This window comes from Aethalodelphis obliquidens, unplaced genomic scaffold (assembly GCF_003676395.1).
Source record: "Aethalodelphis obliquidens isolate GAN/ISIS:26980383/991018 unplaced genomic scaffold, ASM367639v1 scaffold27, whole genome shotgun sequence".
Classification (NCBI taxonomy): Eukaryota; Metazoa; Chordata; class Mammalia; order Artiodactyla; family Delphinidae; genus Aethalodelphis; species Aethalodelphis obliquidens.
This window is the reverse complement of record NW_020837971.1, coordinates 15,743,988-15,758,542: the sequence shown is the minus strand read 5'-3', so window position 1 is coordinate 15,758,542 and position 14,555 is coordinate 15,743,988. Positions and strand designations below refer to the sequence as shown.

The 14,555-nt window shown below is 54.0% G+C and overlaps 1 protein-coding gene across 6 annotated transcripts in view; it reads left to right on the top strand.

Annotated features, from left to right (window-relative positions):
- The window catches only part of GCK (glucokinase), a 48,760-nt gene that overhangs the window by 25,546 nt on the left and 8,659 nt on the right, over nucleotides 1-14,555 (top strand). The window contains exons 1-4 of one of the 6 annotated variants that reach the window (XM_027124020.1): nucleotides 7,681-8,365; nucleotides 12,453-12,615; nucleotides 13,043-13,350; nucleotides 14,367-14,486. In XM_027124020.1, the coding sequence (XP_026979821.1) occupies nucleotides 8,216-8,365; nucleotides 12,453-12,615; nucleotides 13,043-13,350; nucleotides 14,367-14,486 (741 nt within the window). In that variant the 5' untranslated portion in view covers nucleotides 7,681-8,215. Of the gene's footprint in view, nucleotides 1-7,680; nucleotides 8,366-12,452; nucleotides 12,616-13,042; nucleotides 13,351-14,366; nucleotides 14,487-14,555 lie in introns of those variants that run through there. The other 5 variants (XM_027124015.1, XM_027124016.1, XM_027124018.1 and 2 more) reach the window with 5 other exon arrangements.

The window sequence follows — 14,555 nt, the reverse complement described above, 5'->3', positions numbered from 1 at the left end:
AGCTCTGCCAGTATCAGTCTGTACTTGTTATTTGCTTGTTCCTTCTGCTAGATTGTAAGCTCCTTGAGAACTAAAACCTAGTCATTTTCATAACCTCATACTAAGCACAAATTAGGTGCTTAATAATGTTAAATAAATGAGTGATTCAGTCCCCTCCCAAGCTCTATTTTTGCTCATTGGTGCTATCATTCTGAGTATTAATTAGGGCAAGCTTAATTGCTGTAACCAACACCAAAACAGGAAATGGGTCTACAGAGCAGAATTGTATTTCTGGCTCATATGATAGTCGATGCAAGTGTGAGCTGGCTGAGAGGTTGTCCTCTACATGGTAATCTAGGAATCCAGGCATCTTACATTTCTTGTCTCCACTGCCTCCTAAAGCTTCCTCATCATCAGTGTGATGAAGCCCACAGAAAGGTAAGAAAGAATCTAGAAAAGCCACTCTGTTTGAAAGCCTGGACCAGGAAATGGTAGGCTCACACAGGGTGGTACATCTCAGAGCAAGAGAGGCTGAGAATACAGAGTGGCTGGCCAGCCATGCACGTGGCGTTGTTATCACAGCAGACAAAGAGGACATGGATTTTGGCCCACAGCTGGTAATCTCTACCACAGTCCACAGGTACCCTTCTTCTTACACTTAGAATTCACATTCATCCCTCCCCAAAGGTGATGAGCCAAGATCCCACACAGTCCTCGTATCCAGGGGGAGATGCAGGCATCTCCACCAGGTGCAAGTAATGCTGAGCACGGTCCCATCGTCTGGGAAGGAAAGATGAGTCACCATCCATCCTTCCTCCCTCCCTCCAGGACCAGGGGAGTGGGCAGAGTGTCCGCAATGCAAATTCCTATTGGGAAACGGGAAGAATGGAAAACAAAGAAGTGACATCCATAGTGATGATGAAATCTCACCAGGCAGGGACTAGGAAGACCTTGCCCTGGTGGGGACATGTTCCTCCGTAGGACTCCAGTTCTGCCCTCTGGGGGAGACTCTGCAGCCCCAGGGCCCACCCTTTGGGAGATTCTTCTTTGACCACTATCCTCTATGATGTAATACCCTTTCACAGCCTACTTCTTTCTGATAAAGTTTGGGGGCCCAAGGATTATCTTGTGGCTTAAGCAATCAAAAGCTTTTTCAGGGCTTCCCTGGTGGCGCAGTGGTTGAGAGGCCGCCTGCCGATGCAGGGGACACGGGTTCGTGCCCCGGTCCGGGAAGATCCCACGTGCCATGGAGCGGCTGGGCCCGTGAGCCATGGCCGCTGAGCCTGTGTGTCCGGAGCCTGTGCTTCGCAACGGGAGAGGCCACAACAGTGAGAGGCCCGCGTACTGCAAAAAAAAAAAAAGCTTTTTCAGGCCAAGTTCATGGGGGGGTTAGCAATACAATTCCTCAAAAACTTAGGGCATCGCATCTATTTGCTAATAGACAAATGGTGGCAGTAACTACAACCAAAATCTCTCTCCTCGACATGGTTTTTATGTTGTCTTTCTTCTTAGTCCCTATTCCCCTCTTAGTGGCATCCAAAACAACAGATCACAGTGAGAATTAGTCTTTGCCACAGGGCTGAGACCTGTTGTTTACAGAAATGACTCAACGGGCCTTCTCAAAACCTTCTTCAGGCTTATGTCCAGTTTGGGGCAATCCAGAAGTAGATTTCCCTCACCCTATTCATAAGCCATATCACATCCATATAGTGTGCAGGGCACCTTCTGGTAAACATTGTTGAAAGAATGAACGAAGGTGCAAGGGTGATTGAGTGGTGATTCCATTTGGGGCAGTAAAAAACTTGCTTTTACCATAAAAATAAACAGCTTGTTAGTATGCTCTCTTTTATTATTGTGGCAAAACATGTAAAACATTAAATTAGCCATTTTAACCACTTTTGAAGTGTACAATTCAGTGGCATTAATTATGTTCACAATATTGTGCAGCTATCATCACTTTTTCCAAAACCTTTTCATCATCCCAGGCAGAAAACTCAGTAACTCCCCATTCCTCCCCACCATTCCCTAGGTAGCAACTATTCTACTTTCTGTCTCTATGAATTTGCCTATTTTGATTTTTTTTTTTTTTTTTTTTTTTGGCGGTACGCGGGCCTCTCACTGTTGTGGCCTCTCCTGCCGCAGAGCACAGGCTCTGGACGCGCAGGCTCAGCGGCCATGGCTCACGGGCCCAGCTGCTCCGCAGCATGTGGGATCCTCCCAGACCGGGGCATGAACCCGTGTCCCCTGCATCGGCAGGCGGACTCTCAACCACTGCGCCACCAGGGAAGCCCCTATTTTGATATTTTATGTAAACAGAATCATACAATATTTATCATTTTGTGTCTGGCTTATTTCACTTAGCATAATGTTTTCAACATCCATCCATGTTGTAGTGTGTCAGAACTTCATTCCTTTTTATGGCTGAATAATATCCCAGTATATTTAATAATACTTTTCTTTTATCCATTCATCTGTTAATGGAAAGTTAGATTGTTCCTACCTTTTGGCCACTGTGAATAATGCTACTATGAAGATTAGCATACAAGTATATTTTTTAGTCCCTATTTTTAATGCTTTGGGGAATATACTTTAAATACTTTAGGAAATTGTTAAGCCATTATTTCTTCAAATACTTTTTCTGCCTCCTTCCATCTCTTTTCTCCTCGTGGAACTCCTACAATTCTTACGTTGGAATGCTTTATGGTGTCCCACAGGTCTCTCAGGTTCTGCTTATTTTACTTCATTCTTTTTTCTGCTAGGCAGATTGGATAAGTTCAACTGCCTCATCTTCTTGTTCACTGACTCTTCTGCCCGCTCAAAACAGCTCTCTAGCATTTTCTTTTTTGTTGTTTTTCATTTTAGCTGTTGTACTTTTCAGCTCCAGAGTTTCTATTTGGTTCCTTTCTATAATTTAAATTCTAGGGAATTGTCATTCCCTGTTTTTTCATACATTGTTCTTCTAATTTCCTTTAGTTCTTTTCCTTTAGCTCATTGAGCATGTTTAACTTAAGTTTTTTGACTGGTAATTCCAATGTTGATTTAATGTGTTTGACTAGTAAATTCCGGTGTTCAGGTTTTCTCAGGGATAGTTTCTATTGATTTTTTTTCCTGTGAATGAGCCATATTTTCCTGTTTCTTTGGATGCTTTCTAATTTTTTGTTGAGTACTATATTGTGGTAACTCTGGAAGTCAGATTCTCCCCCTCTGTAAAGATTGGTTTTGTTGCTTGTTGAGGACTGCAGTTGTTCATTTGTATAGTGACTTATCCAAACTCTTTTTTTTTTTCAAAATCCGTTTTTCCTGTTGTATATGTTCACTGAAGTTTCTGTTCTGATTTCTCTGCAGTCAGCCTGTGACCTGACAGAGAAATCCTTAAGTGTCTGGATCCAAAAAACAAAACAATACAAAAAAATTTAAACTGTTATGTATGTCTCTTTAACTCTTCTGCTAAATGCCACCAGGGAGGCTGCTGCAGCCTGAGGAGGATGAAACAAAGGCAAGCTCTGTACTGAGCCCTCAGGGAACCACCAGATCAACCAAAATGCACAGCCCAAGGTCCTGACTGCCCAAGGAACACGGGTGCCATTCCCATGGCCATGGTGGGGAATGGGGCTGGTAGCTGGTTTGTGTCCACTACTCACTTACAAGCCATCAGCAAACTCTCCTTTCATCAAGCACTCCCCTGGTTCTATAAGTGTCCAATCAGGTTTATTTTGATCATTTTTTTCTAGTGTAGTGTTTGTTTTGGTGGAGGGACTCATCTCTGGAACTTCCTACTCCACCATTTTCTGTGACGGCATCCTCTTTCCAGACAAGAAGCTTCATTGATTTACTGTGAGAGTGGCATCCAAGAGGCTGTGCCACGTGTCTGCCTCCTCAGAACACCAAAATAATCAGCAGGCATGGGGGTGGGGCTTTGGCTTAGGACCTGCTAGAGATCTAGAGCTTTGGACGGCCTGTATTCTAAACTCTGACCCAGGGGCTAAAGCATCCTTTGGTAGTAAAAATAACTACAAATTATTGAACAACTTGTATTGCCAAGAGTCTTAGCTACATTATCCCATTGAATCTCCTCAGTAGCCCTGTGAGGTAGGTAAGTCGTTACCTCCACTTTACTGATGAGGAAGCTGAGGCCCAGAAACTAAGGGACTTGCCCAAGTCCTACGGCCAGTGAACTGCAGTTTTCCGACTCAGGCTGGTGACCTCGTGTTCCTGTGTCACCCCAGCGTTATCCTGCCATCCTTGTACGGGTCCTGGATGGTCCCACAGCCTGCCTCCCCCTCCCCAACCAATGCGCAGGACACTCCCTGTTCCTCACCCACCCTCTTCCCCTACCCCTCCCATGGCCACAGCCCTTAGGTGTCCCCCTGAAACCTGGCCCCAGGCCTCCAGGCCCACCTGCTGTCAGAGGCTGCACCATGCCATGCAGACCTTGGCCGCTGCTGCTGTCCCCAGCCCCACCAGCTGACGCTGAGGTCTTTGAACATCTCCAGCATGGAAGCAGCTCCAGAGGCTGTTTCCGGACCCTCAGCATGTGCTTGGCCCTGAGGGAGCCCTCCCCCTCTAGTCAGGAAGACTAATCTTCCAGTACACCTGGAGTCAGGCTGGGCTGTCGACAAATCCTGGCCAAGTCGCTAATGGCTGTGGTATCTTGGAACTCCCTTAACTCCCACGGGCCTCAGTTTCCCCACATTTAAAATGACTGCCCTGGGCTTTCAGGCCAGTTGTGATCCACATAAGCATCTAGCACAGCAGCCAGCACGTGGAAGCACTGGGTACTCACCAGCTGTGGTTATCATGACCCCAGCCCACTATGCTGTCTCTTGTCTCCTCTCCCTGTTGCCTCTATCCCTGACATGGCCACATTGCCTGACACCCTCTCACCACCAGGCCCCGGCCTGCCCTTACACAAGGGCACAGCGAGTCTCCAGTCAACCCTGCTGTAGGCAAACACGTGCAACACCATGCTGACCTCCAGGCCCCATTGCTTCAGGTCAGGGAGTGCCCACACTGTTGCCCAGCTGGTGCCGAGGGCCATCAGGCCATTGGGGAGGGGCTGGCACCTCCAGATCCCAGCCCCACTTTCTTTCCCACTGGAATATGGGGGCCGGCAATTTGACACATTTAACTCTGAGCCCGCATCCTTCAGAGTCTGGGCATCAGGGCCTCTGTGCAAAAATAGCAGATAAGGCCCAAACTTTTTATTTTTTAACCTGATTTTAAAACAGTACTCCATTAATACACATTCATTGCAGAAAAACTTAGGACATACAGATAAGCAAAGAGGAAAATTAAGTCACTCATATTTCCATTATCAAGATAACTACTATTACCATTTTTCTGTATTTCCTCCCATGTGTATATTACATATAATACACATATACATGACAAAAATGAATCATGCTATATTTTATAACTGTTTTTTCTATTTGTCTTCTATTGCTATGTAAAAAACTACCTGGAAATTTAGTGGCTTGAAAAAACAAACCTTTATTATCTCACACTGTCTCTGTGGGTCAGGAGTCCAGGAGTGGCTCAGCTAGGGTGCTCTGGCTCGGTGTCTCTCCTGAGGTTTTAGCCAAAATGTTGTCTGGGGTGGCATCACCCGAAGGCTCGACGGTGGCTGTTGCATTGGCTCCCAAGGTGGCTCACTCACCTGCCTGGCAAGTTGGAGATGCCCATTGTCAGGAGGTCTCAGTTTTTCTCAGTGGACCTCCCAATACAACCTGAATGTCCTCATGATCTGGTGCTGGCTTCCCCCAGAGTAAAGAATCCAATAGAGAGAAAAGCAGAAGCCTCAGTGTCTTTGATGGCCTAGCCTCACAAGTCACACTCCGTCATTTCTGCAATAGCTTATTAGTAACATAGGCCAGACCTATTCAGCATGGATGGAGCCTACCCAGGGGGTTGAATGCAAGACATGGGGCTCATTGGAGGCCCTTTTGGAGGGTAGCCACCACATTCTCTTTAAACAGGATGTCGTGAACATCTTTCCATGCCAATAGAGGCCGATCAATCTTACCATTTTAAATGACTGCATATAAATGTAGCATAATTTATTTAGACAATTTCCTAAGGTTGGGTGTGAGGATTATGTCCCATTTTTGGATCCTAGAAAGAGTAACCTGGAATATCCATCTCCGAATTTGTCAGATTATTTCCTAGAGATAAATTACAAAGAAAATTAAATCATGCCTGTCAGTCAGCTCCTTGAGCAACCGAGAGATGAGGGTACCAACTGGGACATAGAGAAAAGTCCCTCTGGTCCTGCTCTCAGATGCCCCACATCTCTCTCTCCCTATTAAGTCGGGAGCTCACTATCTGCTGAGACATCCTAGCCCATTGTTGTGCAGTTCTGGTTTTTTTGGGGGGGGAAAGTCTAAGCAGAAACCACATTCATTCAACCTCCTCAGGACAACCCTTGAGATATTGAAGACTCTAATTATGTCCTGGGCATCCCTCTGGAGCCATCGTCTCTGAGGCCCTCCCTCTCCTGGCCCCTCTTCTCTGGACAGGTCTATCCCTTGCTGCAGGGATCCTTGACCCCAGCCCAGTGTTGACCCTCTGGGGTCACTCCCTCACCTAAACAGGAAGCGGTGAGACAGGGCACACCTCTTGTGGTGGGAGCCCAGGAGAGCTGGCATGATGCACGAGAGTCTGGCTCCGGAGGATTAACTAGTATGGGGAAGTGGGGCTGTTGGACGCCTTCCTTCCTGCCCTTACAGGTGCTGGGAAATGCAAGGAGGCGGCCCCAGGAAAGGGCTCTGGTGAGGGGTGCTTGCTGGTCAAAGTGCAAGCCAGAGAGGACACTGGAAGTCCAGCAAACAAGAAAGGGCCCCACTGATCTCTGCCCAGCCCTGTCCTCTCCCACTTCCCAGAGGAGAGCGGGAGGATTTTGATCGTCTTCTCAGGTGCTATGTGCCTGGACCAAGAGAAGAGCAGCTGCTTCTTGGCCTGGCTGGTGCAGAAGGCCCCCAACTCCAAACCCAGGGGTGAGCCCTGCCCACCCTGTGCAAACAGCGGCTCAGAGCCAGGGGCTGGGGAGACAGTGATCTGTCACATGTGGGTTTGGTGAAGCCCTTGGGGCTCTATTTTGGGAAGGGGATCAATCATGTCAGGGGCTTCCTCAGGGATGACCACACTGGCCATTGGCGGGAGAGCCTGGCATCCTGTCAGGCTACCGCTCCCCAACCCCGCCCACTCCTGAGCTCTTGCTCCTTTTACAGGGCTCGGCAGCTTCTGGCAGGTCCGGGCAGGGAGCTGGGAGTGGGGAAGGGGGGTGGCTCTCAGAGCGAGCTCTGGCCTGGATTTTGCAGACGCAAAACCCAAGGATGACCTTCCCGGCCTTTTGAGGCAGGTTTTGACGATTTACAGTTGAAGACCCCTGATGAAAACAAGCATTTTCTACTCGGTGGAGGCAGATGGCCCTGGGTGGGGGTGGGGCCAGTCATCAGGGTGGTGCCCACCCCGCCTCCATCTGCTCCCCCTCACTTCCCCACCCCTCCCCTCCCCACCCCTCCCCTCCCTCCCCACCCCACCTCCTGGCCCCACCTACCACCATCCCTCACCCCAACCCTCCAGTCCAGCCTCTGCCCAGGGCCTGAGCCTGGCTCTCAATGACCCAACCGAGGTCTTTCGTGCAACCCCCGCCCCCCTTAACCAGTCCTGCCACACGGCAGGGCTCTGAGGGCTCAGGAGAGGAGCGGCCCAGGAGGTCCCTGCCCTCTGCAGCCCTGCTTCACGAGGAGCCTGCCTTGCTCAGGGCCTCAAGCCTGGCCTCCCAGCCACCAGCCTGTCTCCCCTCCCAAGTACAGGACAGGCCCCAGGTGAAAATTAGCCAGGGATCCCCGTGGTTCAAGAGCAAGCCCAGACCCTCAGCAGCCCCGCCCTGTCTGCCCGGCTCTGCAACGTGCTTTCCTGACCTGAGCAGCGTGATGACTGCCGCCCTGGCACATCCAAGGACTGGAGCGCATATAGAACGGTTCTGCCCCTTCCGCAGAAACTCTGGGCAACGAATCCCCACCCCGGTGGGCTGAAGGCATGGGGCACCACCCCACAGCCCTCCCCTCGTGGCCCTTGTCACCCCTCACTCCAGGCAGGCCTCGTCTGCCCTTTTGGCCCTGTCTGACCCGGTGGCGGTAGGCTGAGTATTTCAACAGCCAGCTGCTGAATGCTCTCTGCAGAAGCCCTGGGCGGCCTGCGCGGGCAACTCCCCGGCTAGGCGGCTCGCGCCTGCATGGGCGGGCCTCAGACTCCCGGCCTGCAGCCCAGCCCTGCGCCTCCACAGACAGGAGTGTCTCTACCTCCCCGCAAACCTACCTTTTGCCGCCTCAGAGAGATGGCGATGGAGGCCACAAGGAGCTGGGTCCAGACAGCTTTGAATCTGGTAAGGGTCACCCCAAAGCCAGGGCAAGTGGTCCCCAGGGCCATGGCTGGGGCAGGTTCTTCCTGTGTGGGTAGGGCAAGTGGTTTGGTAGAGTGGAGGTTAGGAGGAGCTCTGGACCCCTTGGAAGGAGGCGCAGAGGTGCGGAGGCTAAGAGGCAGCTGGTCCCTCCCGATACCCACTGTCCAGCCTCTCCAGGAGGGGTCTCCAGGGACGGCGTCTTCTAGGGGACTTGTTCCTGGGGCTGACAGTGCTAGGCTGTCCCCTGTGCTCTGGCCTCACTATTCAACTGCTACTTGGCATCCATCTCCCCTTGGCTAACAGACACGCCAACGTGCCTGCAGAGACCAGGCGGATTTCCCCAGCCCAACCCACCCCTTCTCAGTCTGCAGAACGTCCCCTCCTAGCACTCAGCCATCAGTATGAGGACAGTCCTTAAGGACACGGGTCTGGACAAGGCCATGGGCTGTACAGGTTGGAAGCAAAGTGGGAGGGGCCAAGCTGGTTGGGCAGGGATGACGGGGCTGGTGGGGCTCGGCTGGGGACACCTGCCCCATTTATGCCACAGTCAGTGTTTTGGGACCCTGCCCCAAGGGCTCAGGAAAGATGGCAGGACATCCTGTGGGGCTTGTATTTGACAGATGAGGAGACAGGGAAAGGTCTGAGAGGGCTTCCCACACCTGCACAGCAGTGGACAGGCCCCAGAGGGCCAAGGCATGGGGCCCCTGGGCAAACGCTGGGTGCCCTGTGGGCTCTAGAACCCATCCCAGTGTCCTGGAGGGCAGTATGAGCCCTGCGTGGGTCCAGCTGCAGCCATGGGATGGCTGTGTACACACAGTGGGTGACCCTGGGCCAGTTGCCGCATACTCCTGGGGAAGTGTGTCCCCAACCCACCAGCTTCAGACTCTCCTGGAGAATCCCAGGAGAGCCAGGATGGGAGGACCCCGGAGAGCCAGAGGGCACTGGGCAGTCTGGCTCTTCTCCTGCAAAACCCTGGGCCAGGGCACCAGAAGCCGGAGCCCTGGGGGGCTGTGGCACTGTCAGATGGTGGCAATGGCCCTGCCTGGAGAGTAAGAGAGTTGCTCAGGGAGGAGACCCCCTCCCACCATGTTTGGGTGCAGCCGTGAGCCCTGATGCTGTGTCCTGTGACCTCCTGGTGAGCAGGCAGGGGTGCAGCTGTGGGGGCAGGGCTGGGGGGACAGGCTCTGTCTGTGCTTTGTTCTTCTGTGACCTGGGGGGGACAGGTGGCTTCTTGGGGTTCCTAGGCTGCTCGGCAAGACCTTTAAGCCAGCTTGCACGGACACCCAGCCTGCGGTCAGGGAAGGGCTGGGCAGCCCAGCGGGGTAGGGAGGGGAGGTGGGCTCAGAGCCAGCACCTGGGTTCAAAGCCAGCTCTGAGCCGTCTAGATCTGTGGCCTTGGAAAGGAAGTGGAGATAATAAAATACTTGGGTTCTAGGGGGATTAAGCGTAAGGGAGAACTGGGGATGCCCCAAGCGGGGCCTGGTGCACAGTGCCTGCTTCTGGGGATGTTTCCACGGGGTCTGTGAGGCAGGCCTCTGCCCCGTGACTTGAACCCAACTGGCGTCCGCCTAGACATGCAGCCTTGGGGGTGAGGTCGGAGTGCCTCCTCTCAGGGTTGCAGGCTAACTGTGGTGTCTGCAGGCCCCAATGCACCCGAGAAAGGGGCTCACACCCACCATGGAGGACGCTCCCCACTGCCTCAGGGGAGGGTTTCTGGAGGCCCGTGTGAGCCTGTGGCCGCCTGGAGTGTTGGACTGCAGCCATGGAACCTTCCAGCACCCTTCCCAAACTCTGCCCACATGGGCCTGGACACAGAGGGTGAAGCCATTGGGTCACAGCCCCTCATGAGTCCAGGCTCAAGGCCACTGGCTGGGCTGCCATGACAGAGAGGGAGGGGATGGAGCCCAGCGGGGCCTGCGGGCTGGACCTCTGCAGGATCAGCATCGCTTTTGTTAAGAGCCGTGATGTCTTACAGTTCTGTTTTGGGAGAGATGCCGGGCAGCCTCTTGAGGACTTCTGACAGCGGCCCTTGAGTGCGTGGCTTTGGGTGCTGGCCTCACTCTGTGTGCTGGCTGCAAGTGGCTGCATCTAGAAGATGAGCGGATGCCAGCCCCGCCCCCGAGCTGTGTCAAGGATGAAAGAAAGGCAGCTTGTGTAGTGCACTCACCTCAGAGCCTGGCGTATTGGAAGGATTCAGCAAATGTTAATGTTAATGTTCCTTCCTGGCGCCTTTTACTTGAAAGTGTGTGAAAGAAACAGAGACGAGGCCAGGCTGTAGGCATGGGCCTCTGAGGACAGCCTGGATTGTTTCACAGAGCGTGAGGGCCTCTCTGGGGGTATGTCCTGCCAGGACGGCCTTGGGGTGGGCTGCACCCTCACCCCATCTGGGGATGTAGCTCACCCCAGAGCTGCAGAATGGCTTAGCAAATACTGGTGTTTGACTCTGTGTGTCTTGTCGTAGACTTTGTCAGCCCCATCCCTTTGTGACCTTCCCTGGGTTTAAATTCTAAGTGTGAGGTCTTGGTAAGAGAATTCACTCCTAAGTAAGGATCTGTATGCATTAGGAATGCTTTGGGCTGCAGGAAACTAAAGACCTGACTGACTGTGGCCTTAAGTGATTAGTATCTATTCCCACAACCGGCACTTGGAGGTGGGTGGGTCCAGGGTTGGCTCAGCACATCAGTGATGTCATCAGGGCTGGGCTCACTCTGTCTCTCTTCTCTGCCATCTATAATATGCTAACAGCCTTTTCTCTTCAGCCTTGTCTCCTCGTGGTTCAGGATAGCTGCTGCAGTGCCAGTCAACACACCCTCATACAGCTATGTTCACAAAGTTAGAGGCGAAGGCCCCCCTCCTGCTAAAATCAGGCTTCCCTTCACCTGACACTGGCCAGAACTGGGCCACATGCCCATCTCTAAACCAAGTCACCAGCAAAAGGGGATAAGATAGCTGGGCTGGGCTTAGCCCAGTCACGGGCTGTCCCCTGGGCCTAGGAAGGGGCTGTCTTCCTTTGACGTGATAGCTCCCCAGGCCCCCAACAAAATGTGGGCTCTAAAAACCGAGGAAGAAGGGGCAAGCAGCCGTGTTGTCTCCTGATTGGAATTCAGAGCATCTCCACCCCCCGAGCTTACATGGAAAACTACCAGCGAGAGAGTAGGAGTTTTTTGAAGAGTGGACCCACGGCTTTTATTCGAGCAGCCTCCCTTTCCTTGTTGGTCCAAATATGTAGGGAATCAAAGTGGTCTTGTCTCCATGAACACGTGCTGTTGTGCAAAGGGGAAAGGGCAGCCACACCACGGTCCACACGCAAGGTCAGAGCAGGGTCCCTGCTTCCGGGGGACTAGTGGGCATGGGCACGGTGTTTAAGCCCAGTGTCATGCCACCATGAAGGGATGAGCAAGCGGGAGGAGAACCCAACCCAGGCCGTCCACACTCACGGGAATGGCGGAATTGAATCTGAGCTTTGTGTACCAGCCTCCCTCCTGTCAATGTATAGGGACCTCTCCTCCCTCTGAGGGCCTCAGCGCCTTCCAGGCTATGGACTGCCATGCTTTAGTCCACCAGACACCTCTAACTAACTTTCACCTCTAAGTAGTGTGTCTTGACCATCACTTACGGACATGTGTACGCACTGGCCCACTAACTCCCTTAGCATAGATTCCTAGAGGTATAATGATCGGATCTTTTAGACAGTAACGCCAGCTGCCCATCGCCCTCCAGGCGGGCTCCTCCAGCCCCTGTCTCACTCACTCTCCTGGTTAGCGCCTCCCTCCTCCCCTGGCCTGGATCAGGGGTACAAAGGAAGGTGCCATGTCTGCCCTCTGCCCCTCACCCCCCAACACGCCCCAAGCTGCATTTGTTTGGAAGCTGGCGTTGGAACTGTGCTGTCTTAATTTTTCAACTGGTTGTAACTGTGGTAGTTTGAAATGATGGGCCATCCTGGGCCCAGGGTCAGGGGGCAAAAGGACACCGTCGGTGTGTGTGGGAAACACACACTCTGTGGTCCCCCTTCCCCGTACTGCACAGCCCCTCGTCCACCCAGCTGTTCCCCATCTCCCTCCCTGTGCAGGTGGAACAGATCCTGGCGGAGTTCCAGCTGCAGGACGAGGACTTGAAGAAGGTGATGAGGCGGATGCAGAAGGAGATGGACCGAGGCCTGAGGCTGGAGACACACAAGGAGGCCAGTGTGAAGATGCTGCCCACCTACGTGCGCTCAACCCCGGAAGGCTCAGGTACCGCGGTCCAGGGTGGGGCAGGGATGGGACTCACATGGGAACCATCAGGTCCTCATCCAGAGGCAGCTCTCCCCTGGCCCCAGCAGGGAGAAGTGCCCCAGGCCCTTCCTAACAGCCCTGACTGTCCCCAGCAGCCCCGAGTCAGCTCCCCAAAATGCTGTGCCCCAGACACCAGCCAGGTCTCACCCTCTGCGCCGCTGGCCCAGCCCTGGGGCCTTCAGGCTCACTCTGGCCCCAGGAAAGTGGCTCTCTTCATCTCACAATGAGAAACTGGTTTCCCGCAGTCATCTGGGGGACTCCCAGCCCAATCCTGAGTCTGGGCCATTTTCCTAGGTCTTCAGGTGGGCCCTGGGCTGGGGGCAGCTTCAACCCAAGACAAGGGATTCCTGCTGCCTTCCCCAGTTCACCTTTGCCCTTTCCACAGTTTATCCTGGGGTCCCCCAGATGTCTGGCTTCGGGGGCCCCTCGTCCAGCTCTTCTGGTCCCCCCACCATGCCTTCCCCTCCTCCTCTCCCAGTTTGGGGGCTCCTGCCCGGCGGTGCCCATGAGACTGATGTGCTTCTCTCTGTGGCTGCAGAAGTCGGGGATTTCCTCTCCCTGGACCTGGGCGGCACCAACTTCAGGGTGATGCTTGTGAAGGTGGGGGAAGGGGAGGAGGGACAGTGGAGTGTGAAAACCAAGCACCAGATGTACTCCATCCCCGAGGACGCCATGACGGGCACTGCTGAGATGGTGAGCAGCTCGGGCTAGGGCTTGGGGGGCCAGGGACCTCGGTCAGGACCACCCAGGATCTCGGAGCATGGCTAGTCCTGGTGGGAGGGCCCACCTGTCTACCAGGGGCGGGCAGAGCTGTGGGCCCAGCCTCAGGGGACCCTGCTGCAGGAGGAGGAGGGAGCTGAGAGGCTTAGGTGGACGGCCACTGGGTGCGGCCCCAGAAGGTCGCACCCCTGCCCAATTTCCCAGAAGGATCTGGAACAAGGCAGGGCAGCCAAGAGAGCACGCTGGTCCAACAGGCTCGCAGCCCATCGTTCTATCTCCACCCCACGTGTCGCCCTCACCCTCCATGGGCATGGATGCCAAGTGGCATGACTGCAATGCTAATATCTGACCACGGGGAGGACTCGGGAAGGACCACAGAAGTAGGATGAGCCCTGGGCGGAGGTGGGGAGCAGCCAGAGCCAATCCCCGCGAGGGGCAGGGCTTCAAGGTAGGAGGCCAGCGGCCGCCTGGTCCTTGCCGCAGCGCCACATGCCGTGGGTCTGGGCGTGGAGCAACGCTGGTGCCACCAGGGAGCTCGGTCAATCAGCAGGGCACTCTGTAATGCCCAGCTCTGTGGATAGGCCTTTGTGAATGGGGTGGCAGCTGGTCCTCGCAGGCCCAGGGCTGGGGTGGCCAGAACACTTGGAGGCAACAAAGAACACTCTATGCTGGAGTCAGAAATCGTAGTTATCGCCAGGGATGTGCCTCTGTCCAAAGCCTGAGACTGGACTCCACTGGGTCCAGCTGGGAGGGCCAGGCTAACAGAGCACAGCTGGGCTAGGGACCAACCCCTTCGTCCTGGCATTGCCCTGTCCCGAGGGCTGCTGTCAGCGGGACTGTGGCATGGGGCGGGGCTCAGGGCCTGAGTCCCGACAAGCAGTGCGGAGGCCACGCTCTCCTGGGGCCCTGTGGCTCAGCACGGGCTGAGGAGCGCCTCGGCAGGAGGCTCGCCCCTGCCGCTGATGGCCTCCTCGGTGTGCGTCCCGCAGCTCTTTGACTACATCTCTGAGTGCATCTCCGACTTCCTGGACAAGCATCAGATGAAGCACAAGAAGCTACCCTTGGGCTTCACCTTCTCCTTTCCTGTGAGGCACGAAGACATCGACAAGGTGGGACCAGGTGTAGAGTGGGTGGGGGGAGGTGGACGGATGGACGGACAGACACCCCGGAGAAAGGCA